Below are 24920 nucleotides of genomic sequence, written 5' to 3'. Positions count from 1 at the left end.
TGTGTCCCAGTGAGCCTCACTTACTTGTACTGAATACGGAGTATGATTTTGTTCAAGTATATGCAGGATAAAGGTCATTGTACACGCTATGCAAACTGACTGAGAGTCTCGCATCTCGATTGAATTGTTGCGCCGCCAACTCCCAACAATAATGCGATCTAAACCCCCGATGTCAACGACCACCTTTAATACTGCCGCGTAATCTTCAATTCATCTAAGCGTCGACAACCAGGCATAGGCATGTCCCGAGCCCTCCTCAGTCTGTTTTCATCGGTAAAGAAAAATCCAGTTGCCTCGTTAATCTCATGTCGCTTCCGATGAACCTCATTCTCGCACTGATATTTGAGACTTGATATATAATCCACCTCAGCTTGCCGATCCAAATTGCTAAACTGCCTCGACGTGTATCCATCAACTTGAGCAGGGTTAACAAAATAGTCGATCTTGTACTGTGGCGTAACCCGGCGCATTGTATGTGGTGGAACTGGTGAGTCAAATCGAACTTGTGGTCCAGTGTCGCCGGACCCAGAGAAGAATGAAGAAAGTAAAGGTAATATGAACAACAGTAACAGCGGCAGGAGCTGTGTCAGTGCAGACAAACCGCTAGGCGGAGGGCCCGCATTTGCATCTCTCGGTCTTCGTCGCGGTGTGCCACCACCCATGCGGTGCACTGTGAAACCGGGGCCGCCGCCCATGTTGAAGACAAATTGCGGTCCTCCAAAACCGCCAGGTGCTAGATAGTGGGTGAGCTACTTGTCTGCAAGGGTTGTAATGGGACATACCGAAGCCAAAGCCGCCATTCATCCCTCCACCAAAGAACCTATTGAAGAGTTCCTCAGGCGATATTTCATCCTCGTACATAGGCCCTCTGCCTGAGGAACGCGCAAACCCGCTGAAGGGACTGGCACCGCTCGCAGCACCACCGCTTGAAAAGCGACTATCTGGGTCACCCCCAAATTGGTCATATTTCGTTTTCTTCTCTGCATCGGACAATATCTGGAAGGCTCTCGATACCACTGCTGCCGTTAACACCAACTCTCGGTTACTGTAGACTTAAGACGTGTACTGACTCTTGAAAGCCTCGTCGGCTCCATCATATCCATTTTTATCCGGGTGCGTCAAAAGACTTATTTTTCTGTAGGCCTTTTTAATTTCTCCGTCACTTGCTGTCTTCTCGACGGAGAGGATCTCGTAGAAAGCGGTAGGACTACATCTCCGTATTCGAATGACTTCGGCTTTCTGCTGAGGTGTATATTTTCGGTCTTGGTTGCCTTGGTTATGATCTCGTGAGGTGGCTGAGCCGTTCGCCCTGGCATCAGAGCCAGAGGCCGAGGCGGACATACCGCAGTCAGTCTTTTCGGCGATGGGCGAATCGAGACGGATGGGTTTTGAGCTGCGACCGAATTTAACGTCTCGGGATGATCGCCTCGATATCTCTAGTAGCAGTGTCGTTGAAGGAAATCTTTTGGCAAAGGTGGTCTCAAGGTCGATGAAGGTGTATTTGGCGACGGCCGCTAGTGGGTTGCAAGTCGAACTGCCCGCATCATTTCGCGCTCTGCCGTTCACTAAGGGACGTATTTCTAAAACACCATGACGCAGTTTCCGCAACAAAGCTACAGTTCTGTATTTGGTCTTCGTTTAGAATCCTCCTCCATCATAACAAAGACCTCTGATCAACATGGCCGATCCTCAAAAGCAAGAAGAAGTCAAGCAGTCATTTCTTCAAACAGCGAAGAAATGGGGAGGTAAGTCTCTACAGCGCTATGCACTTTGCATCCGTTGACTGCTTCCAGAATATCTACTTACACTCCTGATAGAGAACCCTGTTCCTCCTGCTCTACTCGCTACTTTCATCTTTGCTCAACATGCCCGACCTTTTCAGCCACTCCCTATGTTGTTCCCGCCTATGCTCCTCTTTTCTACGTACCTCAATCTTCAAGGATATAAAATTGACAGCGCTGGCACGACAGCTGCTTTGAGTGGCTCATACTTGGTGCTTGCAAGCCGAAGACGTGTTGGACTCTTCAATAAGTTTGGCACTCGAGGTATAATTAGAGGAGCGACGATGGGTTTATGCCTGGCCAATCTTATTGGAGGTGGTCTTGCCTATGGATTTGGGAGTCGATCAAAGGAGGATGACAAGAAAAGAAATCTGTAAGAGTCGGAAAGCCAAATTCATATCGAGGTATGTGGTAGAGATTTCACCGGCCTCAAAATTAGACGATGCAACCTCTATCAAACTCAAGGTTGACTGATCAGGGAGACTACATACACGCCATGCAATGCAAGAATTCCCAGCGTCAGGGCATCAAGTCGGTCAAACAGGCTTCTGGACTACTCTTCGGCACGAAGCTGGTATCAAGGGTTTCCCGTCACTGACTGAAACATTTCTCTGGATTGCCTTGTCTGAAACAACATCATTTTATGGCAAGAATGGAACCCGACTCTATCTCCCCAGCGTCCGCAACGACAGATATGACGGTCACCTCTATTCAAGAGCATCTTTACTGGTTTTTTTGATAACAATCAAGCTAGCCAACTATTGCAGCAATCGATTACTGACATCGTCTCCATGTATCACCAGACTCGGTATGTATAGTGGAGTTATCAAAGGGGCTCACGGCTACAACGAAGGCCGTGCTTTGAATTGGTCTAATATTCACTTGGACGCCTTCTTACCCGTCAACATTGGGATCCTAGCATACCTAGTCCATACATCTGTCTACTCTCACTCCAGCGTCTACAAGCATGGCGTGGGGTTTCTCAATTCAAAGAATTCGAAAACATTGCCTTTTGTCAAGGATGTTGCGAAAATTATAAATTGAAGGATCCAAAAACATTGCATTCTACCTGTCAAGATGGTCTGTTGTTGTGTAGGCTGGACCGATATGCTTATCTGACCTTTCGAACACCTTGGACACATACACCGATATATCCTGAGATCCGGTTTTTTTTTAATTTCAATCCCGCCAAGTCATGATTGACGGATCCCCTTGTCTCCATTTGATTTCGGCCACCCACTTCTTCACCTTCCACAGATCTTGGCTGTCGTCTTTGACCAGAGCGAGCGTATACATGGCCCCGGCCAAGAGATTGGGAGAAGTCGGATCCGAGCCCTCGCCGGCCTTGAAGTGTTGGGCGACCGCGTAGGCCGTCACGGTGGCCGTTTTGGAGTCTTCTTCGACATGAACCCTCACGTTGCTGATGGCGTGAGTGGTGTCCATGGGCCCCACCCCCTCAAACATCTTGTCGATACCTGGACCCGAGATGCTCCCGACAAAGGGGATCTCCATGGTCATGTCGTCCGTCACGGCCGACTGAAAGAGTGCGCGGTCGTTGGTGTCGAGTCCCTGAATGGCGCGGTAGAGGGCATCGACGACGGACTCTCTTGTGGTCAGAGATGGGATATTGTATGGGAGGGCTGAGCCGGCCATTTTGATTTTCCCTCTTTTGAGCTGTTATATCTCGTGTGCTTGTTTGGGTAATGGTGGTCAGGGAAGGAGAGAAGGAGAGAAGCGTCCCAGAAAGCAAAACTACCCCTACATATATATACCACCACCACCACCTACCACTTAAGTTTCGTAAATGAGCTCCAGGTCTTCTTCGGGACTGGAATCTCCCCTCCTCCAAAGTCCGATGCTCGTGCATATGCATTTCAGACATGGGATCAATCTTATGTCCGTTATGACCAAGGTGTTTATCTCCGGTCTCTTTCTCTTTCGTCCAAGTCACAAACACAGCGAGAGAAGGGAAGGAGAAGAGAGAGAGAGAGGGGGGGGGGAGAATGAGTGAATGTATGGATGGAGTGTTGAAGCATTCAGGGACATGGATGATGGTGTAGACTAAAATGTTCCATTCGGCCCGTCGGGACAATCACAAAGAGGTAATATTTTCAACCATGAGTGACGAGTGTAGTGATGTGATTGGATATCACAGTAGATTCATATGCACGTTCGGGCCGAATGTTGCTATGGGTAGAACAAGTTCAACTGCTCTTTGACATGGGTCCCTACTCCATACTCCTTGCTCTCCGTTGCTACTCAGAGTAAATCGGGTTCAAGAAGGGCAAATCACCTTTGTGTCTAACAAGAACCGTCTTCCTTTTTTTCTCTTCTTGACAAGTCGTTCGGCTCTAAGCGTCGGACATGGAGTTAAGGACGAAGGGCTCTGATGAGCAGAACAAAACAGAATGACCCTTACCTGAGGTAGACACCACTCGGTATGTACTACTACCATCCTGAGATACTTTTTCCAAACTGGGTTTTCCGTAGGTAGGTCTAAAAATCGGAAACGACAGGAATGTTCCTTTCCAACCAACCTCTCCATGTCGGTAGGGTCCTCTTCCTCTTCGTTCCACTCGTCACTTGCAAATCCTCAATGGCGCTCGCCCAACGAATCAACTCGTCCTCTCGCCACGCCGTTTGCATGATCGCCAGCCCAAAAGGCATGCCACTCACGCTCCTCACACCCGCGGGGAGCGTGATCATGGGGTACCCTGCCTGGGCCGCGACCTGGTAAGTCTGACCTACGTCAGGTGGAACAAGCAAACCGTTCAACCTCTGGTTCTTCTGTCGTCCCTTCTCCCTCAGCGCATCATCAATCCCGTCACGAGTCGACGTCTGTGAGAACCCAAGGGCCTGGAAATAAGTCGAGTCCATGACTCCCTTCGAGTCCAACGATGCCAAAAACCCGTCTTGTCCAGAGTAAAACGCCGGTGTGCCCAGTGGCCACGGGTTACCACCTTCGGTACCGTCGTTGTCGTAATTGTAAGCCACCAAGTCCTCGATGGTTCTCACGTTTGTGTTGGATAGTTCAGACAAGTACTTGTTGATATTGTTGTAAAAGTCGACCTTGACAACGGTGTACTCAGACTCGTTGGGATACCCGCGGGTCCCGCCATAATCCCAGTTCCAGCCGTCTGGAGATACGATGGTTTCGTAGTCGGTGATCTCGGTATTGTTGATGATGGTTGCGCCTGCCGAGCGGATCAACTCGAGCAGCTCGAGCAGCTGATTCTGTTGTTCTTCGTCCGCATAAACCCAGAAGCTTTGCCAGGGTAGGCCGAAGGTGGCATTGGCGAGGGCATCTTTGGTCGTCATGAACTGTACATATCCACCACCCGGAACCTGCTGGGCGGATGTATAGTTGTCCGAGGGATCGACTCCATGGATGGCGTCGAGTGCATACACGGCATCGCGGACAGTTTTACCAAAGGTGCCCACCGTGTCTTGATGTTCAGACTCGGGAATGACACCGGCTCGAGAAGTTAGACCCACGGTAGGCTTGATGCCCACAATAGCATTGCGCTCGGCAGGGTTGATGACGCTGCCGTCCGTTTCGGTCCCGAGGGCAAATGCGACGACGTTCGCGGCAACGGCGACGGCACTTCCTGAGCTACTTCCGCCTGGGTTTGTGGTGAGGTTGTATGCGCTCCGACACTGGCCGCCACGTGCAGAGTATCCCTCCGAATAGTTGTTACTGCGCATGTCGGCCCATTCGCTGAGGGAGGCTTTTCCAAACAGGACAGCACCGGCGTCGCGGAGTTTAGAGATAACGTGAGCGTCGCGGGGGACGATGCTCCCGATCAGAGCCCAGCTACCAGCTGTAGTCTCCAGTTTGTCTTTCGTGGCAATGTTGTCCTTGACGATGAACGGGATACCATGGAGTGGACCCCTGACTTTGCCCTGCCTTCGCTCGTGATCCCGAGCTTGGGCGATGGATAGTACATCAGGATTGAATTCCAGTATGGAACTGATCGTACCGTCGTCAGTCAGTCGGCGGGGGTCATTTGGACCTGCTGATTTGCTTTTTGTCCATACCTTAGATAATTCTGAGTCTGGTAGGCTCTTTCCAAGTAACAAAGTACCAGCTGAGTTGATGTGACTGAACCATTGCTCATGGCAGACTGCATCTGGTCAATTGTTGCCTCTTGAAGCTGAAACGCCCCACATTGTGGCATGGGAAAGAGCTCCGTAGTATTCGCATCTTGCAATAGCGGGAAAACATCAGCAGTTGAAAGACCCCCAAAGGCGTGGACGACATCAAAAACAATATGAAGAACCAGAATGAGTCGTAGATGTACCATCATGCCGCATGTGCTGAGTTATGGTGGTGAGGGGGCTGTACATCTATGTGATCCCAGGGAAGTGTGGTGATAGCTCGAGGGAACGATCAGAGAGATGCTTGTACGACCAAGACCACACTCTCCATAGGATCGTCGCACACACTCCCAGCACTTGTGCACTTATCCGAGAATCTCTAGCACGGACAAGGCCGGCCGTGTTCAAGACGACGATGATGCATCGATCCTGCAGCTTGGTCGATAAGGGAAAATGACTGCCAATTGGAGAGAAATGATAAAGTAGTTTGCGCTTGCAGGGGTAGGTCGCAGTGGGATAGCCTTGTCCAGATGTGATTACTCAGCGTAGTGATGAGGATCTTCAAAGCCATCTTAAACTTCAAGAGAAAATTGGAAAGCGCTTCAGATATTTTAGCATTGGTGCAAACGTGGTCTGTTGTCTTTCTGGGTACATGCTTGGACGAAATAGATGCGCATTCTTCTCCCCGTATCAAAAGGCTCATGCCTTTAATCCACTCGTTCGAACCAGATCAGCTCTTTTAATACAGGCTCCATGTGAAGCCCCATTCTCACGGCTCTACCATTCTCCCAAACGAATTCAGCTCGTATATCCTCGAAGCTATCCTCATCCAAGGACGGGTGGAAGTGAGCGACATACTCTGTTTGATCCCTAATATGATCAAAGGTGAGAAAGAACCCAGTCGAGCGATCGGAAGCGTCGATAAAGACTTTACTGTCTTTTACCTGCACGACAAAGGTGTGATAGCCCGGGTTGGTGTATTCGCCCCTGAGGGCATGAAGCTGCTCCATCGGTGACTCGGAGGGTTTGGGTGTCGATGCAGGATCAGGGTTGGACATATCTTGAGTGGTAGTATCGCTTACATGATCGCTCTCTGAGTCATTCTCAATCTGGTTGGTACCGTCCGTTGTGGTTAAAGTCTCGGTTGTGGTAGCGGATTTTGGCTTTTGGGTCTTCTTTGGTTTGCTTCGTGTCGGAAGCCGTGACGTGCCAGGAAGATTACTGCCGCCAAAGCCTAGTAGGCTATCAATTAGTTCTCGAGCCAAGATGGTGGTCAGTCCTGTGCCGTCGTCCGAATTGGTAAGTATAACAGCGCCGAACCTGAAATCAGGCAAAAAGAAGAAACGACTCGCAAAGCCATCAATGCATCCTTCGTGACCTATTACCATAGCGCCGCGATAAAAGTACACTTCGAGCCCTGCGGCGTAGGCTTTGGGAGATGTATGCTTTTTGAGTCTTTGCATGCCCGGATTCGTAAAGGTACGCAATCTAACAAGACCTTGGTACAAACGGGGAGTGATTGGCGTTTCGTGGTCGATGAGGGCTTTTACCCATTTGATGAAATCATTGGTACTGGTGATGATCGAGCCTGCCCCTTGACCTTCCGGGCAATCTGGACTCTCATGCTCAGTATATGTAGATTTTGTTTTGTTCCACTGATACCCCATTGCGATACGAGGACCATGGCCCTTGCCTCGTGCCCTTGAAGGCTGCAAGCTCGTCGACGGCATATTCAACGGCTCAAATATGCGATCTTGTAGAAAGTCGGAAAAGCTTTGCCGGCTTTTCACTTCAACCAGATGCGATGCGACCGTGTACATCATATTGCAGTACATGTACTTTGACCGTATAGGTGCAGCGACCGGCAGGTTTCGCAGATTTCTCGTCACAGACCGTGCGTCGTCAGGGTAAACCGCTCGTGGACCCATGTAAGAGCTGTCGTGACTGTGATGATGTGTTAGGGTATCGCACTGACAGGGAATGGCGGTGGACCTGTTTACGAAGGCATTCCGCTTCTATGGCTCAAGATGTCCTCAATGGTGACACCTTCAGTATATCCAACACCGGGCATCACGAAATCTTCTGGGAGAAGCTCCGATAGAATGGTGTCCCAGCGGATTTCAGGATATCGTTCATCATCATCGACGAGCAAGCCAACACATCCGGCTGTCAATGATTTGGAGGACGACGCTATGTCAAACAGCGTGTCTGGCGTGCATGGAATTGGCGGGTCAAGGCATGCACTGCCATAGCCTCGGCTTGCGATTTGATCATTCTGCACCAACGCGATCGAGACTCCAGGCACATGATGTTGGTTCATCAAGGCCTGAACGCGGTTGGTGAAGGCGTCAGATTCGAAGCTCTCCATTCTCGACTTCTTGTGTGAGGAAGAGGGACAGAACTACAGAGAGGAATGCTTCAAGCTCTTCTGCTCAGCCCATATGATCTTGTCTCGTCATCGCAAAGGTGAGAAGAGCTCGGTGACTCACTGATCCTGTAGGATGAGATAATAGCCGCTCCAGATCACTGATGTGGTATCGAGGTATTTGGGTCCTGACCAATTAATGGTTTCCTGCTTGCCAAGATTCTGGCCGTATATTTGATCCACTTCGAGGGTTCAAATCATGACAATCCTCAATGTGTCCAGTGTATCATATGGACGCCGCAGGGAGGGCGTGCATTGATCTAGCCTCCCAAATTGAACAAGTCTAGACTACTCTTAAAGCCATGATTTGCCTCCATCGATTGAGACCCGGCCCGATGGCTCCGTTGAGTTGCGGCACGGTTAGTCAGTTCTGTGTGCTAATTTTTTTCCCTCGTCGTGCGTAGCCTTGTGCAAAATTGGTGAATTGTTATTGGTTGGACAACGCCTTCAAACATTTTTTTCCTTATAATTGTCCACACCGCACAGATTCCAAACGACCGTAGTAGTTATCGATGTTATTAGACATGCATAGAAGAAAACGAAGTCGATTATGAGGCTAGCTGGTTCGGCGTCGGCGGCCACTGCCTCCAGCCTGCCATCTTTACGTTCGCCAGAGTTGGTCACCGAAGGGCAATTGAAGACGGCCTTGCAAAATCTACGCTTGCTCTACCGACCCCTGCCGACTGTCCTTGACTTCAAGACGGTCGGGACGCCGAAATCATTGATCAAGCCCATCTCTACACCCGTTGTCGACTCTGGTTATGTATCTGAGGACAGTGACGACGATGACGCCGTGGAAACTGCCGTTGAGATGTTTGTGATGGACGAGTTCGAAAAACAGCTTGCCACACGCTGGTTGACGACGGTGATGGCCCGTGCCGAAGAGATGACGCTCCTATCGGAGAATGTACGCGACCTTCTCATCGAGGATGCTGCTTCGATCCTGGTATGCTTCAACAACTCAGTCACCTCCTCTGACTCCGATGAAGAAGCCCTGACAAGAGACTTTACCTTCGAGATCCCTCAAACCATGTCTGCAGGATCACCCAAACAAATCTGCATTCGACTCAACGACGATCCACTGAAAGGTGAAGACCATACCGACGTTGGTCTGCAGACTTGGGGAGCCTCCATAGTCCTGTCCGATCTTTTGTGTCGTTCTCCATGTCGTTTCGATTTAACGCAAGCCTCTTTGCCTTCCGCACCACGCATCATCGAACTCGGCGCTGGCACCGGCCTCGTCAGCCTTACCCTCGCCAAACTGCTACCAGCCCTTGGTATCGAGAATTTCACCATCGTTGCGACAGATTACCATCAAACTGTGCTTTCAAACCTTCGCGCAAACATTGCGTCCAACTTCAAAGTGGAGCTGCCTGGACACCAGGCGGATATTCAAACGTGCACGCTGGATTGGGGAGAGCCGCACAGCCATGCACCTCTGGATAAAAAGGCACATGTGATTATCGCCGCCGATGTGGTGTATGAAGTTCACCATGCCCTTGCATTGCGGGAATGTGCTGCGCATCTACTGGCTCCCCGAGGCATATTCTGGTTGCTTGTCTCAGTGCGCGGATGCGGTCGGTTCGAAGGCTTGGTTCAGACGGTGGAGGCAGCCTTTAGATCAGCCCAACGCGAGGAGTTGAGAAATGAACCTGGCCGTAAACTGCAAATACTGAGTATCGAAAATCTTGCAAAGCAGAGGGGGGTGGGCCGAACGGACGAGAGGGAGTATCGATTGTTCAAGATCGGATGGGTTGAGCAAACGAGATCATAAGTTCTTTGCACATAATTGTACATGAAAAATAGACCAAGATAGCCGGATAGAATAGGGAACATTCAGATAGAGTGTAATCAAAGCTTAGATAGACCAGCATAGATTGCCCGATGGTAGAATCAATCGATAGATGTTGGTTAAGCAGCTCCAAACTTACAAATGAGTATTTCCGTTCTCCCTACTGTAAGAAAGCAACAAAAACCACCAAAAACTGAGAACATGACAAGTTGGGTCGAAATCCTGACGCCGAGGTCCATGTTAGTCGACTTTAACATTTTGTAGGGCAAATTGTGCTCTTTCCGACGCTCCTTTAGCTCTCTAAAGCCCGTCGAACCTTTTGGCCCAGACCTTTTAATCGATGCAGAGGCTCGTTAGAAAAGACAAATCGGACATATTGACGGCCATGGACATCTCCCCATCCATCCATCGAGGTCGCACAAACCCCTTGGCCCAGGAGTCGTTTTGAAGCTGTAGCGCCATCGATTCCAAAGTCACTGACTCGTAACAAAAGACTCCAACCCCCACTGGGCACACCCACTGGGAGACCAGCCAGTTCTGACAGGATCAAATCTCGCCGGGCTTGAAGCTCGTCGACGTATTCTGCCAGGGGCATGGATGACGCGGACGACTTCTCTAGGGCAATCGCGACGGCTTCTTGCGCGATTCCCACAGGAACAACGACGTTGGCCATCGACACGGCAGCAATATCCTTCATGAGATCTTCCGGGCCAACGATCCAGCCAACTCGCCACCCGATCATCCTCAATTCTTTTGCAGAAGATCCGACAATAATGGTTCGTTCCGCCATGCCCGGCAAGCCAGCAGGCGAGATAACAGGACGCCTGTCGAAGACGAGTCTTTCCATGGCTGCATCCAGGATCAGGAGAAGGTCGCTTGAAACACATAACTCCGAGACTAGGCCCCAGTCTTCCTGGTTCAAATAGCCGCCACTTGGCATCGATGGCGACATGAGCAACATAGCTGCGGTTTTCTCGGTAACGGCAGACCGCAGCGCGTTGAGATCTAATTTCCACTCATTCCCAGGGTGGAAGGTGAAGGGAACGAGCTTTGGCACGCCCCCAGCGAGAAGAACACGGTTGATCAGTCCACGGTAAGTCGGGTCTGTCATGATGACCTCGTCACCTTCCTCGATCGTGGCTAGGAGCACATTGAGGATGCCGGAGAGACCACCAGCGGATATAACACAGTTGCGATCTCCAACATATTCCACCCCGGATAGCTGGGACACATGCTTGGCCGCCACGTCGCGCAGGCGGCTTTGTCCCGTGAAGGGCAGATAACTGTTGAACTCATCTCTATGGATGGCACACTCGGTATATTCGAGAGCCTCTTTATCCGGGGGTAAATCGACGTCAAGATTTTCGAGGCGGAGGTAGTCCGAGTCAGAGGCATCAGCAAGATTGCCCATTTGATCGACTCCAATACCCTGTATATGCTGCAGGCGACGAGGTCGATGGCGAGGCATCGCGAAAAAAAAGAAACAGAGAGCACTCGTATCACACCAAATCGATGAGGGAGAAAGAGAGTATAGAAATGGATACGGCAGACGCGGATACTCGAGCTTAATGCTTGTTAAGTACCCAGAAGGAGGTTATTACGCATCTTATCGGACCCTGATCATACTTCATTTTGCTTTCGACAGGCAGATATCGGACATACGACGCCAATATGACCGAAGCCGGTGTATCCTGTATCTAGGCGTCTCAACCAGTTGAATGCGAGTTGGACAAAGGTATGTGATGCAATGAGTGAGTTGATGTTTCCGAAAGGGCGTCGGCAGAATGCGCTTGGTGTTCATTTACTCCAGCGGATCATAGGACCTCGTTTCTTTCATACGGTCGATCAAGACATCTACGATGCCAAGACAACATTCTTCAAACACCTAAAACTTTTCTCGCTTCGCGTTTCTGCTTCCTTTCTCCTTTCTTCAAGTTATTAATTTGGTCCTCAATATACCCTTGTTATTGCCTTGAAATTCTCTGTGGCTATTACATATTCTCCATGGACCTAAATGGAGTAGCCCTTCTAATCCTGTCCGCCTGCTCTGCTGTGCTCTCCATTTGGATTGCGTATGCGTGAGATTATGGTGGTACGGGTTCGCTTGTGGCTTACACATTTATTCTTTGAATGATTTTGGCAAGCAAACGATCTGGTCTCCTGGATCTTGGACACTTGACTTTGATGATCAGTGGTAGTTTGATTTTCGCTATCGAAATGCTCTGAACGTGCTCCTTTTGGAAATTACTAACATGGCAGATGTCGTCTTCCTTTTCAGCACCAGACATCCGGCCGAAAGCGAACAATGCTATAACTCGTAAACACATTACCTTGTCACAGGCACTTTCGAAGCTTCATCCATCTATACACCGTGATGGTTGTTGTCAAAATTATGCCGAAAGAAAATTTAGAAGAAGGTCTTGAGAATCCTTCGTTCTCTATCTTGTTTCACCCTATCTCTAGCCTTTTTACAGGCTTTGTGGGCATGGGTCCTCTCTGAGGAGATACATTCCAGCTACTAGTCTTGATGTTCCAGTCAATTCGGACGGCCGTGAAACACCTTGTGAAAAGAGTGCTGAAAGTGTGGGCATACGTATATCCCCAACTTCCTGTCTCATCATAGTCGTAGTCCTAACAGCTGTACTGATCTTGATACCATGAATCAAGCTACTGCTCCCTCATAAGGTCGAGATAGCGTTGTACGCCATTGCCCTGATACTTGCAGTACGATAGGCCATTCATCTTCCAATAAAGTTCCCCGGTGCGCTTTGAGAGGACGCGGCTTTGTGCTGTCCCGGATATGAGCTAAGTGTACGGAGTAGGATTTCCATGATTGAATTTAGCCTCCGGTTGCTTCTCGGTAGATTGCAATCGCCCTGTTGCTTCCTGACGTGGCAAAACGTTCTGCTTTGTGCGTTGATATGGCGGTTGTGTCCTTGGGCAACCACTTGACACACCATAGACCTTTGTCACTCTCACTATGAGTGGCTACACATGTTCTTCGTTCGATGTCCCAGACTTTGACCTTTCCATCCAGGCTTCCACTAAGGAGGTATTGACCAGTATGGCTCCAGTCAAGACTGGTAATCCAAGCCGCATGTCCGCTGAGATTGGCGACTTGTTCACCTGAGGTGGGATCATACAGAGATACGACACGTCCATCCCCGGCAGCGGCAAGAAGCGTCGAGCCTGGAGAGAACTTTACCGATCGGACGGGTTTGATGAGCCCAGGAAGTGAATGTAGCAGGCGTGATGTAGCTGTAGAGAAGACATAGATGTTGCCCGACTCGTGACCGCTGGCTATGAATCGTCCATCGGGGGACTAGACCCGAAACATCAGTTTTTTCCAATCGTGTAGAGGGGTGAGCCCAGAAGTCATACCATATCAACGGAGAGACCGAAACTGCCCTTGGTCTCGAATTCCCGGATCTTCTCCTTGCCCTTGTCCAAGTCCCACACGTTGGCACGTCCGTCTTGTGTTGTACCGGCAAGATATTGCCCATCGCTAGACAACGCCACGGCCCAAACGTGTCCACCTTTTCTTGGTCCTTCGTTTGGGATCTCGCCATCTTCTTTCCAGATGCCCTCTTCATACCTCCATACCTTGACTTTCCCGTCGAAGCCAACGCTTACGGCCCTCGTGCCAGACGTGCTTGTGACAATATGGTGGCAACCGACTCTGTGAGCATCTTTCAAGACTTGGGCTATGGGGAAGTCCTCTTCCACTGTTGAATGAACTTTGATTGACGGCTCACCCGATCCGCTGAGGATCTGAGACGTGGTCACGGCCAAGGAAAAGACGTCGGTGGTGTGCGCTACTTTGTGTCAGTAGACACTAAGACGTTCTGCGGAGACTTACCATCATCTATTGTGTGCTGAGAGAGATATTGCTTCGACTGCGCGGGGCGTTAATCGCGACGGATTGTGAGATGGAGAGTCTCTGAACCCACCATCTTAACTCAAGAAAATTCATCTCCTAGGAGCATAGGTGATGCTTGTTCTTAGGCGCGTCTAATTCAAGACGTTGAAAGGACTGTCATCGCATCTTCAACAACATCAAATCGACACTGCGGTCAAAGTCGTGCCAGATGTCACAAAAATATTGAAATGACGTCATTTTCAGGGCATTATGGACATTTAAATTGATTGTCAGGAAGAATTTCTTACAGAGTACAGTGTCAATATCTCGATTGAACATTACAGCATGTCCCTGGTGGGAGTCCCCCATGCCTGAATATACATGTGTCAATATTGTCACAGGGCTAGACGCTCTATGCCACGGCGACCACAGACCCTGCAAGGTAGGAGACACCCTCCATGCACATCTGGAAAAGTCTTGTGCTCATCGATGGTTCTCTCGAACCGAAAAGCAAGCCAATGCAAGGAACGAGTACCAGATGGCATCATATATTGTCCCATCGACTAACATCGACCCCATAAAACTATGTTGCTTGTTGACGTCTACAATTCCATGTTAACAGGCTCTGACCCGTGTGTATAAAGCACAGCGCTTGTAGGTTCTCATGTTTGATATGCTCTATTCACACCTTTCCAAGGGCTTCTCAAAGTCTTGATTGAATCGGAGGAATTTACCAAACTGATTTCATTGCTCTGAATCATTCTGACATCAAAATCAAAACACAACCGAGCAAGGAAAGTGCTCCGTCTCTGAAAGACCTTGAAATGTCTGTTACTCGAACTATTCTTCTGCCTTCCTCAATCTCAAGAATTTCCTCGAGATTGTCCGGTGCAGCCAGTTACTCGCCACTGAAATCGTGTTCCATCAGATCACGCAGAATGGCTTCGACCAACCAGCCAAAGCTGGACTCCGAGACCATCTCTACGATTACCCAAAAGGAAAAGGAACTCACTGGCTCTGTTAGCCCTGCTAAATCTGGTCTCACTGCACAGGCACAATCTCATGCTGGCGAACCTCTCAACTCCGACACCATCTCCTCCATCACAGCAGGCGAGAAGAATGTCGTTGGGGAACGCGTCAAGGGCGGTCCCACCGCCGCTGCCCAGTCCATCCTGACCAAAGCCAAACAAGGAAGTAGGACTGGCCCCCATAGGGAGACATCTTCTACAACCGATGGTGTTCTCCATGGCGATACAATCTCCAACATCCGCAAAGCCGAGAGTGAGATCACTGGACGCGATCAGCCTGTGAGAGGGGGGCCTACTGCACAAGCCCAAAAGCATACCGGGGAGCCTATTAATGCTGAGGTCTTGCACGATATCACCAAGGGAGAAACCAAGGTCAGCAGCATGGAGAAACCTTTGCTAGGTGGACCAACTGCGCAGGCTCAGCACGATTTAGCCAAGAGCCGAGAGTAAAGAAGGCTCAGAAACGAGGAAATCGGGGCAACAACGATAGATGACGACCACCAAAGAGCAAAAATGGATGTTGATGGTTCGTGAATTTATAAGGCATATTCTACACATGATGGGAGCAGGTGGGCAGATAATCATTCCTGAGCAAGCGAGCATACTTTTCCTGTAAAACAGAATCAGATGAATGTAGCAGAGAAATGTAAATTATTAAAAAGCAATTGCTTTGGTATTTGTCGTGAAAGTTGACCTAAATTACACAGAACATTGTATTTGTACATGTTTATCGTTGTCATCCGCTCGCGAGTGACTTGACCTCTAGCAATTCGCCTCAGAGGTATTTGGCTTCAGGATATGAAGTCTCCTGGGCCAATATAGATTATGGTTCCTTCTACTGCAACATCCGGTTGCTACAGCGGGCCTTGCCTGAACTCTTTCTGCTCGAGTTTCTCCCAAAACCTGGTCAGGTCGCTCGACTGTGTTGCCACTTGCTACAAACAATCTGTCCCAGGTATGACACAATGGCCTAATTCCCGTCTTGGAAAGTATTTGAATACATCAATGGGTCGTCGATGATCACTGCAGATATTGAATGCGCCGTAGGAGAGGGCGGCGGAACTGAGGATTTTCCTATCCTACATTCTCCGCCGAAAGACCGGTATGGCGCTCGTCACCGAAGAGATGGGTATCATCCACAAAGTCTTCTCCTTTGGTCGGGTCGAGGACCGGACGTTCTTATGATTTACTCTGCGTGGCCATTTCTTTTTCTTGGGCGTCTCGAGTATTCCAGCTGTCATATATCTCTAAACCGGACTATTAGCAGGTACCAGAGTTGTTCAGTTCTTGAGCCTACCAGCAACACAATATGGACATAACGTATGAGCTTTCTTCGGTCGTCCACAACCAGGGCACTCATTGACTGCTTTCACATCCTTCAAAGCCTTTCCTGCCAATTGTCGGTGTCTCTTCTTCATGTGTGATGTCTTCTTTTTGGGGACTGCTTTCAGTATCCCTTCCCATATATCTGAAACGAGACCGGGGATGTTAATGGCGATTGAGGGAATCGCGATGGATGCGGAGAGGATGGGCCGTGAAGACCATGATTGAATGGCTGTGGAGAATGTGGTTGCGCTTCTCCGGACAAGAAGGCCAGAGAGAGTGTTGCTGAGGACAGCGGTCGTTGATGCCATACTGAGGGTGTGCCTGCGGACAGTGGAATATTTGCAATTGTCGTCGTTGTGTTCGTTCGGCAACATTTTTGACGGCAGCTTCTTGAAGATCCTCGAGGCACGCTAAAGCCACAAGAAATACCTTGCTACTTTAAACAACTACCACTGCCGCTTTTACGAGACCTGATATCGCAGCCTCAAGGTCAAGATCTGTTGTCTATCCAATATTGGTATGTGTGAAATGCCTATTAGACCTCTTTGACATCTGAAATGCACGGGAATTCTCTCGAAGTCCCGGCCCAAGAGCTGAGTTGAGGCACATTCTTTTGTGCAAATTCAATGCAATATCATTCCCTGACCTCTTCTTCTTCTGGGAAAGGAAACCACTCATCGACTGATCCCCCGGATGGGATATCTACCAAAGGCTCCTACACAAAAAAGATTCAATATACAAACATGATTCGAAATACCACGGTAGGTGATTGAATCAGAGTTCGCCCTGACATCCAGCCTAGGAACGACTCTCCGCGACCCTCCTAGGCCGGGGACTGCTTTGACATGTGCCATGAAGTGTTTTTCCTCTTTGCTGGAAACGCCGTGTATCTTTCATCCTGCGGTAAACGCGTGGATCAGCTACTCCATCCCTCTGCAACGAATAGTTTCATGCATTGTCAAGCACCGAATCCAGCAGTTCCTTTCTCCCTATGAAGGTATTTATCCTCGGTTGACGAAGCGATCCCCGCGCCAGCCTCACGTCACCCAACGTCATTGCGCTTTTGCCCAGCTGTTTTCCTTCTTTGCACACAATGCAGCGGTTCCGCCTCAGGGACGACAATGCCACGTAAGTCAGTTCCTCCGCGAGAGGGGACTTTAATATTCAAACACGCGGGGTCTGCGGGGTGGTGGACGAGGACGAGCACGATCCACAAATATAGAGACAAAGGGGGATCACAATTGATCATGCCGGGTATGATTCAACAGCCTTATCCCTGCTACGGTCCCACAGGTGACATGCTGGTGCAGAGGGAGATAGCCTATGCTCTCCAGGTTCTTGAGGACCCTGCCTCTTGACTTGGAGTGATCCTGCTCATCCGGTCGCTGCCATTTGTCCGGTTGCCTCCCCACCCTTGCACGTATCTAACGAAGAAATGTACAAGCCGAAGACAGTGTGGCCTTTCTCCTCAGCGGAACCCTGGCCGATGATCACCGAGAGGAAACGGACTCAGAACGATGTCGACCTACTGCCGGACTCCCTTTGTTATAAGTAGATCGAGCCTGGAAGGTTGGTCACTTGTTGTTCTGCCACGCCCATAATCAAGAGTCATAGGCTCCAATTTCCTCCATAATAGGGTGACAATTCACTTTTTGTGGCAAGGTTGAGATCTCAGAGTGAACATGGGACTGTATACGGAACTACCAGGGGACCTCTACGATGTTGACGTGATTGTGGCTGGAGGTAAGGTGATGTTCCACATCATAACACCATGTCATTGACTTGCATTCAAAATGCTAGGCGGGACTGCTGGGTGTGTTGTTGCCGCGAGGTTGGCTGAAGCAGATCCAAACCTGAGGGTCTTGCTCATCGAACAGGGCCAGAACAATTATGAGAGGCCCGAAGTGGTGTATCCGGCTTTGTTCCCTGGAAACATCCTCACGGATAGCAAGACAGCATTGTTCTGGAAAGGAAACAAATCGGTTCAACTCGCGGACAGGGAACCTATTGTACCGTCTGGTGGGATTCTAGGTGGAGGCTCTTCGATCAATTGGATGGTCTATACAAGAGCGTCAAAAAGTGACCTTACTTCTTGGGCGACGCCGGGATGGTCAGCCGATGACCTTTACCCCTTTTTGAAAAAGGTATGACTCCTTCCAGTGTGTCGGTAGGTCGCAGGAACTTAACTTTGTGGACAGTTTGAGACATATCATGGCCGAGGAGAAAGGGAACACCATGGCTACGACGGGCCAATCAATGTCTCCAGCGGTACCTTCAGAGCCAAACGTGCCGAGAACGAGTTCATCGATGCTGCAGCGAAATTGGGCTATCCTGAATTCAAAGATCTCCAGAACCTTGATGCGAACAATGGCACGGAGCGTTGGCTTCGATACGTTGGACCTGACGGTAAGCGCCAGGATGCGGCACACCGCTACATCCACCCGAAGCTACAGAGTGGTCAATACCCAAATCTTCACGTCCTCGTTCAACACCAAGTTGTGAGGGTCCTGTTCAATGAGAACAAAAGAGCAGGTGGCGTGGTGATCCAAGCAAACCCCAAGTTTGAGGATGCTAGTCGAACAGCGCGTCGCGTTGTTCGTGCTACGAAGATGGTTGTTCTCTCGACAGGTGCAAATGCCACGCCACTCATTCTCGAACGCTCTGGCATCGGTCAGGCCGAATATGTCAAGCGTGCCGGTGTCCCGATGATTGAGGAGTTGGCCGGTGTCGGTAACGACTACCAAGACCATCACTTGACCTTGTATGCGTATCGCACCAGCCTGTCACCGCGAGAGACGATCAACGCGTTTGCCGACGGCCGCTTCAATGTCCAAGAGATGATCAAGAACAAAGACGAGCTCTTGGGTTGGAACTCGATGGACGCCTCGGGCAAATTCCGTCCCACGGATGCTGAAGTCGAGGCACTCGGGCCCGACTTTAAAAGGGCCTGGGAACGAGACTTTAAGAAGTTTTCGGACAAGCCACTCATGATCATTGCCATGTATTTGAGGTGAGACTGTTGGAAATTTCTGAAACTTACTTGACAAAAACTGACCCGGCGCAGCTTCTTCGGCGACCACTCTACACTTCCAGGAGACGCAGAATACGTGTCGATGGCGAATTGGACCGCTTACCCTTACTCTCGGGGCCATATTCACGTCAGTGGACCCGACTTGACAGACCCTATCGATTTCGACGTCGGCTATCTCAAGGACGTCAATGAGATCGACGTCAAGAAACACATCTGGGCGTACAAGACGCAAAGAGAGATATTCCGACGCATGGGTATCTTCCGCGGCGAATTGGCCTCCAGCCATCCCAAGTTCCCAAGTGGTTCAGAGGCACAAGTGGTGGAAAAGACCGACGGGCCGATGGCGGTGGACGACAACAAGAGGATTCAATATTCGGCCGAGGACGACAAGGCGATTGAGCAGCATGTCCGCGAAACGGTCTCCACCACCTGGCATTCTTTGGGGACGTGCAAGATGGCCCCTCGAGAGAAGAAGGGTGTCGTCGACGCGAGTTTGAGCGTATATGGAACCAAAGGCCTGAAACTCGCCGACCTGAGTATCGTGCCGGAGAATGTCGGTGCCAATACAAACAATACGGCATTCTTGGTTGGTGAGAAGGCTGCTGATATTTTCATTCGCGAGTTGGAACTCAAGGACAAGCCAAGGTTGTGATTTCAAACCCAACAACAAGTGCCGAATTTGAATCATGTTGAATTTGTGAGAGGATCAATCGAGTACACAAATCAATCAAGTTGGATCTACTATTCGTTCACATAGTTTGTTGTAACCGAGTCGATCAAACCTCTTTTTTTTCCCTCCCCTGGAATTACCCTTTTTTACGGAGTAATTGTGTATCATCCTGCCAGAGTCCTGTTCGTCTGAAGTAGTTTTCATCAGTAATTAGTTCCCGTCCATGACGAGAAGACGAGCAGAAGCGGGTGAAGTGTGGACTTTGTAATGTAGATGATGGGAGGGGTGGGGGTGGGTTGTGAGAAATGTGGAACGTCGTATACATGATACACATCGACGGCACATCTCAACCTTTGTTGGGTCTTGGTTGATCCCTTGAGCAAAGACAGAAACATGACCTTTTTTTTGGCCCGTCGTCTCCCCCATTTGCCGGTTACAACAAAAGACTGGTCCGGTGTGAGCCAACAATTTGTCACTATCCCACCAAGACGACGGCTCGGTCTGATGAAGTTTCCAAATTTGTGTAGGTAGGGACGAGATGATTCGACGAAGGAGAACGGGGTGCCTTGTGACGTACGGGAGTAAGTACATGTATGTATATATGTGGGTGTATAAGATAAAGATCTACAGTATGTCAATCGACATCCGTCCCGACTCGTTTGTTCATTCACCGTTCGTTACCGGGGTGATTAATAAAAAAGAAACCCCCACTTCTCCTCGAAACTTTTGGTCATGATCCAAGCGCCGGGGTCCCAACTCACGGACTCTGACAGGATGGTGAACGTGTTGGTCTGGTACAAGTCGTTCAAGAATTCTTCCTCGTCAAACATGCCACTCAGACGAATGACATTGTCCCTCATGCCGGGAAAGGGGAAACGGTCTATCCAGGGGATGTGGAGGACCGTCATTTGTGTCTTGCTGGGGTGCAAACTCAACGGTACCTTGGCCGTACACGGGGGTGACAGAATCGGGACCTGAATGCCACACCTCAACCCCAAGATGAGTCCGTTGTTGTGTAGAGCCGCAAACACCGAAGAGACGTGCCTGGTCAACAAGATCTGATCGGTCCCGATGTTGGGTGGTGTCGACGTGACATTCGTCGTCGTTGTGGTCGACGACGTCGAGGTTGATGGTCCTGTGGATGTCGTCGCCGTCGTAGATGATGACCATTGTCCGAAATTAGGTTGGACTGGAATATTGGACAGTCGAGGTGATGTTTCGGTGATTATTCCATACCGTATTGGTGTCGATGATTTATTCGTACTGATACCCGTGTTGTCTCGTGAGAGATGTTCGGGCTGATGGTTGAGAAGAGCACCTTGAAAGGCTGTAGGCACGATATCTTGTCCTCGATGGTGAGATTGGCGATGCTCCTGTTGTTGTTGTTGTGAACGATTTTCAGCTAAGCGTTTTCCTATCAACAACACATCATCTTGTATGAGTATTTCTCTTCGCCCTGCTCACTCGTACAAAATAAAACTAGACAAAGACTCATGGCCAAAGAATTGAAATTTCCCAAGGACCGGTCTTGTAATCATACTCACTTCTCGCTCTCTGCGCCAACCTATCTTGAATCTGTTTTCTCTTCTTGGGATCTTTGACCCGGGACCAAGAGTCCGAGTCGATTTCCACTGACCCTCGCATTTTGAGTTTGATTTGTTGTTCGTTTCAAATCACCACCACTGTAGGAGAAAAAAAAAGAGACCTAGCCTTGTCCTTTGTTTTTTCTGACTTCTTTCTGACTTGCCTGACTCTGTAGTGTCAGATTGAACAATCAGTCATAAAATAAAAAAGAAAGAGTCTCGGTGGGATTGACATATTCTCCATGCCGTATATGGTACCATACCGGATAAAGACAAGTTCAGGTAGTTTGTGCTTGTTGCAATGCTATATTCTGACCTTTTACTTACTGGTTTTACAGTAAATAAGTGTTTGGGAGTATTTTCTGACATTACATGATCCGTCCGTCCACGGCGCCCCCGATCACTAAATGCCGCTCTGGACAGGAATTTCGATCCAGTTACTGATCTCCCTGCAACAGCTACTCGTAACCCATCTTGGTTCTTATCTAGGCATTTCGTTACTATATACCATGTGTGCGAAAACCACAAAAAAACGCATACCAGCTTATGAAATCCTTTCAAAATATTCGATACTGCGTCATGACCATTTTACTCTCTTCCGTATATAGACACGTCTCAACTTTGGCAGAATGAAAATTCTGACATCAGTTCAACATTGTTACCCGTCTTGTGCGACGTTCCGATTTCATTAACAACTTCTTTGCTTTGCTTTGCTTTGCTTTGCTTTTCATACACCACCAAAAAAAACAAAATCGTTCATTATTCGTTTCAACATTAAAATTTCATTAGTTTCCCAAGAACACCACCCCTTGACTGACTTCGTGCGGCCACATCGAATTCGTCCTCGCCCGGACGACGGCGGGAAATGTTAGGGGGTGGGAGAGCGGCGTCTTCCTCATCATGGTTGTGGCAGCGCCCGCGCTTTTCAACGATGTCGTGCCCCCGAACGGGCCATGGCTCGAACAATGCAGTATTTCGGGTCGACCTCGCAGGTTCAATCGACACACGACCCCAGCCGTCGTCACCAAAATCTGCACTTGAAGGTGTCTTGATCTCGGGCGACTTTTTCCACACCCTCTCGGGAGAACCCAGTGATGTATAGCTACCCCTCCTCGTCGACTCGGGTTTATCAGGATTTTTGATCGACGTTAGGTCTGACGACGAACGAAGCAGATGCCGTTGGATTTGGAGGAACTTCTGTGGCGAGGTCTTGGTCTCTGCAGCAGGAAGGGGAGTGGTCGACCGTGATAAATTTTGAACGTTGAGCATGGCCTTTTCCTCCGGATCACGTACGACAGACAACGTCCCAAAGTGTGGGGTGGGATTGACTGGCTTCGACGATATTATTGCCGAAACGCCCGGGCCCTCCTCCGTTGGTGGCGTGAGTCTTCTACTGTTTCGCAGCGGAATCGGTGGAGTCTTGCTTCTGATCTCTTCCGGTGGCGTTCGTTCCGGCATGTCCGGAGCGACGGAAGAGGTTCGCGTGCTACGGAGAGGCTCCTCGGCATCGGGACTCGTAGGTATTCTTCCTTGAACATCGCTCAGATGTGACTGACCCCTGTCAAAGCTTGTTGGCGACATCAGTCGGAAAATGGAAGCTAGAATGTCACTCTTGCTTGTCTCATCCTCCGTTGTCCTGTAATACCTTTGATGAACATGCGGCTGGCCAATGATGGAGGGATCATTCAGATATTCCTCGAAATCAACTGTATCCGAGGACCTTGAGATGGTGGATTGTCGGTTGTCAGTCCCAAGATCTAGATTCTGCAAATTCGAACGTGAAGATGACGTCCCGGTTCGTGGATCGTCTGCCTTTCTTTGCACCTGGTTGTCAGGCATCTCAAAGATAGGGGCCGTGGAGTCCGCCAGGTCTGCGGTATGGATAGTGGCAGATCGCAACTTCGGCAGAGGCGAATGTCTCTGTAGTGGGAATTCATCAGATGCGTCACTTTCGTATGCATGCCGTGAATGACGTTTCGATCGATTTTTCTGAACTTTGTAACTGGCAGCTGATGGGCTATTCGTGACATTCTCAAGACGCGGAGGGGACATTGCAGGTAACTCTGGAAGTGCTTTTGTCAGGTCGACTACCTTGCGACGAGAAATGGGTTTCTCATGGTGAGCAGGAAATGGCGACCGGGCATGATCATGTTTTGCTGAAGATGTAGAAGCCGAAACATGCCGTGGGTACAACTTCTCCAGCCCAGGCTCTTCTTCTTCCTCTTCTTCATCTTCATCGTCAGAAGAGTCAATAAAGCTCGTGGCCCCACGATTGTACGAGTCACTTGACTTTGCTGTTCGTGGAGGTGGTCTTGCCGGGTCGAGTCGAGAAGACCTTCCTTGCAGGGCTGGCGCCGAGTCACAACGGGCAGGCACAGGCCGAAAGGCTGGTAGGAGGGAGACTGGTTTGGACGAAGAGGAACGAGCGTATGGCATGGACTTTCTGTCCATCTGCGGCCCCCCTTCGTTCAGTGGAGGTAGGAGGTCGAGAAATTGTTGTAGCGAGAGGAGTGGTTCGACATGCTTTTTGGTTTTCTTTCCAAGCTCGTGCTTACGGATAGGCCTGACGTCCGGACGTGGTTCGTAATGGTGTGCGTGCGAATACTTTGACCGCGCACGAGAACCAGCAACTCCATCTTCTGCCACATCTGCACGTGGTTGATGTGATTCCTGCCAGGGAATCACCCACGGATCATTTTCGGAAGGATCGGTTCCAAACAAACCAGGTTTTGGTTTCGACCAAGGTTTTATTCCGGCAGCTGATTGATAAGGCTGAGAATCCTGGCCATGGCTTGAGACCGCGGGAGTCTGTGCTGCGACCCCACTACGATGGCCGTAGGAGCCTCGTCGAGCTTGTTTTGAGATAGTGTTGGACGACTCCGTAGATTTGCGGATTGAAGCTTGTTTTTGTTGTCGTTTAAGCTGATGCGGAGTCGACAGTGACGGCGTTGCTGCACTCGCCTGATTGACCGCCGTCGACTCTCCATTCCGAGATTTTGGGACAGATGAAGAGGACGTCCCAGAACGGTCATTGCACTCGGCATTCGACTTCTGGTTGCTGGGAAAGTTGAGAATGCCACGACTAGAATAAGTCGCCAACACGACCGTGTGTGAGTATTTCCCCGGCATTCTAGGGAGGTTGTCAATCGATCATTTCTGAGAACTCTGGGGGCGTGCAAGGGAACAAAAAGAAGGAGGGACAGAAATGATGAATCAGAAGTTGGGGATACACAAAATACAGAGCACGGTCTGGAACCACATGGCGGCTGGTACCGCCGCATTTTTTTTATGTCAAACTCCGGTCCTTGGAGAGCAAGAGACGAGGAA

General features: G+C 49.7%; 11 protein-coding genes across 12 annotated transcripts; 4 read left to right on the top strand and 7 right to left on the bottom strand.

Moving 5' to 3' along the window:
• Positions 1 to 45: 45 nt before the first annotated feature.
• Positions 46 to 1506, bottom strand: PV06_02056 (uncharacterized protein). Its single transcript, XM_016402701.1, has 3 exons — positions 1071 to 1506; positions 783 to 1016; positions 46 to 733 (listed from the first exon to the last, which is right to left on the bottom strand). The coding sequence occupies exons 1-3, from the start codon at positions 1339 to 1341 to the stop codon at positions 186 to 188; spliced, it is 1053 nt and encodes a 350-aa protein (XP_016266598.1). The 5' UTR covers positions 1342 to 1506; the 3' UTR covers positions 46 to 185.
• Positions 1507 to 2282: 776 nt separating this feature from the next.
• PV06_02055 (uncharacterized protein) lies at positions 2283 to 2825 on the top strand (the record flags this gene model as incomplete). Its single annotated transcript, XM_016402700.1, has 1 exon — positions 2283 to 2825. The coding sequence occupies one exon, from the start codon at positions 2283 to 2285 to the stop codon at positions 2823 to 2825; it is 543 nt and encodes a 180-aa protein (XP_016266597.1).
• A 1452-nt stretch (positions 2826 to 4277) lies between these two features.
• On the bottom strand, positions 4278 to 6085 carry PV06_02054 (uncharacterized protein; the record flags this gene model as incomplete). The annotated part of the gene is made up of 2 exons (XM_016402699.1): positions 4278 to 5751; positions 5820 to 6085. The coding sequence occupies 2 exons, from the start codon at positions 6083 to 6085 to the stop codon at positions 4278 to 4280; spliced, it is 1740 nt and encodes a 579-aa protein (XP_016266596.1).
• A 204-nt stretch (positions 6086 to 6289) lies between these two features.
• Positions 6290 to 8404, bottom strand: PV06_02053 (uncharacterized protein). Its single transcript, XM_016402698.1, has 2 exons — positions 7880 to 8404; positions 6290 to 7823 (listed from the first exon to the last, which is right to left on the bottom strand). Exons 1-2 carry the CDS (start codon positions 8245 to 8247, stop codon positions 6587 to 6589), a joined length of 1605 nt encoding a protein of 534 aa, XP_016266595.1. The 5' UTR covers positions 8248 to 8404; the 3' UTR covers positions 6290 to 6586.
• Positions 8405 to 8823: 419 nt separating this feature from the next.
• Positions 8824 to 10078, top strand: PV06_02052 (uncharacterized protein; the record flags this gene model as incomplete). The annotated part of the gene is made up of 1 exon (XM_016402697.1): positions 8824 to 10078. The coding sequence occupies exon 1, from the start codon at positions 8855 to 8857 to the stop codon at positions 10076 to 10078; it is 1224 nt and encodes a 407-aa protein (XP_016266594.1). The 5' UTR covers positions 8824 to 8854.
• A 36-nt stretch (positions 10079 to 10114) lies between these two features.
• PV06_02051 (uncharacterized protein) lies at positions 10115 to 11808 on the bottom strand. The gene has a single exon (XM_016402696.1). It carries the CDS (start codon positions 11562 to 11564, stop codon positions 10389 to 10391), a length of 1176 nt encoding a protein of 391 aa, XP_016266593.1. The 5' UTR covers positions 11565 to 11808; the 3' UTR covers positions 10115 to 10388.
• A 568-nt stretch (positions 11809 to 12376) lies between these two features.
• Positions 12377 to 14146, bottom strand: PV06_02050 (uncharacterized protein). Its single transcript, XM_016402695.1, has 4 exons — positions 14047 to 14146; positions 13956 to 13992; positions 13478 to 13911; positions 12377 to 13418 (listed from the first exon to the last, which is right to left on the bottom strand). The coding sequence occupies exons 1-4, from the start codon at positions 14047 to 14049 to the stop codon at positions 12936 to 12938; spliced, it is 957 nt and encodes a 318-aa protein (XP_016266592.1). The 5' UTR covers positions 14050 to 14146; the 3' UTR covers positions 12377 to 12935.
• A 747-nt stretch (positions 14147 to 14893) lies between these two features.
• On the top strand, positions 14894 to 15433 carry PV06_02049 (uncharacterized protein; the record flags this gene model as incomplete). The annotated part of the gene is made up of 1 exon (XM_016402694.1): positions 14894 to 15433. One exon carries the CDS (start codon positions 14894 to 14896, stop codon positions 15431 to 15433), a length of 540 nt encoding a protein of 179 aa, XP_016266591.1.
• Positions 15434 to 15634: 201 nt separating this feature from the next.
• On the bottom strand, positions 15635 to 16672 carry PV06_02048 (ribosomal protein L32). Its single transcript, XM_016402693.1, has 2 exons — positions 16281 to 16672; positions 15635 to 16230 (listed from the first exon to the last, which is right to left on the bottom strand). Exons 1-2 carry the CDS (start codon positions 16615 to 16617, stop codon positions 16163 to 16165), a joined length of 405 nt encoding a protein of 134 aa, XP_016266590.1. The 5' UTR covers positions 16618 to 16672; the 3' UTR covers positions 15635 to 16162.
• Positions 16673 to 16830: 158 nt separating this feature from the next.
• Positions 16831 to 20125, top strand: PV06_02047. 2 transcript variants are annotated; one of them, XM_016402691.1, is made up of 4 exons: positions 16831 to 18052; positions 18110 to 18453; positions 18508 to 19319; positions 19374 to 20125. In XM_016402691.1, the coding sequence occupies exons 1-4, from the start codon at positions 17992 to 17994 to the stop codon at positions 19990 to 19992; spliced, it is 1836 nt and encodes a 611-aa protein (XP_016266588.1). In that variant the 5' UTR covers positions 16831 to 17991; the 3' UTR covers positions 19993 to 20125. The 2 variants fall into 2 exon arrangements, with proteins under 2 accessions (XP_016266588.1, XP_016266589.1); XM_016402692.1 differs by having other exon boundaries at positions 16831 to 18453.
• Positions 20126 to 22073: 1948 nt separating this feature from the next.
• PV06_02046 (uncharacterized protein) lies at positions 22074 to 24722 on the bottom strand (the record flags this gene model as incomplete). The annotated part of the gene is made up of 1 exon (XM_016402690.1): positions 22074 to 24722. One exon carries the CDS (start codon positions 24720 to 24722, stop codon positions 22368 to 22370), a length of 2355 nt encoding a protein of 784 aa, XP_016266587.1. The 3' UTR covers positions 22074 to 22367.
• Between the last annotated feature and the right edge of the window lie 198 nt (positions 24723 to 24920).

This window comes from Exophiala oligosperma (genome assembly GCF_000835515.1).
Source record: "Exophiala oligosperma strain CBS 72588 unplaced genomic scaffold supercont1.2, whole genome shotgun sequence".
Classification (NCBI taxonomy): Eukaryota; Fungi; Ascomycota; class Eurotiomycetes; order Chaetothyriales; family Herpotrichiellaceae; genus Exophiala; species Exophiala oligosperma.
The sequence above is the reverse complement of the archived record's forward strand: the minus strand, read 5'-3'. Positions and strand labels throughout refer to the sequence as shown.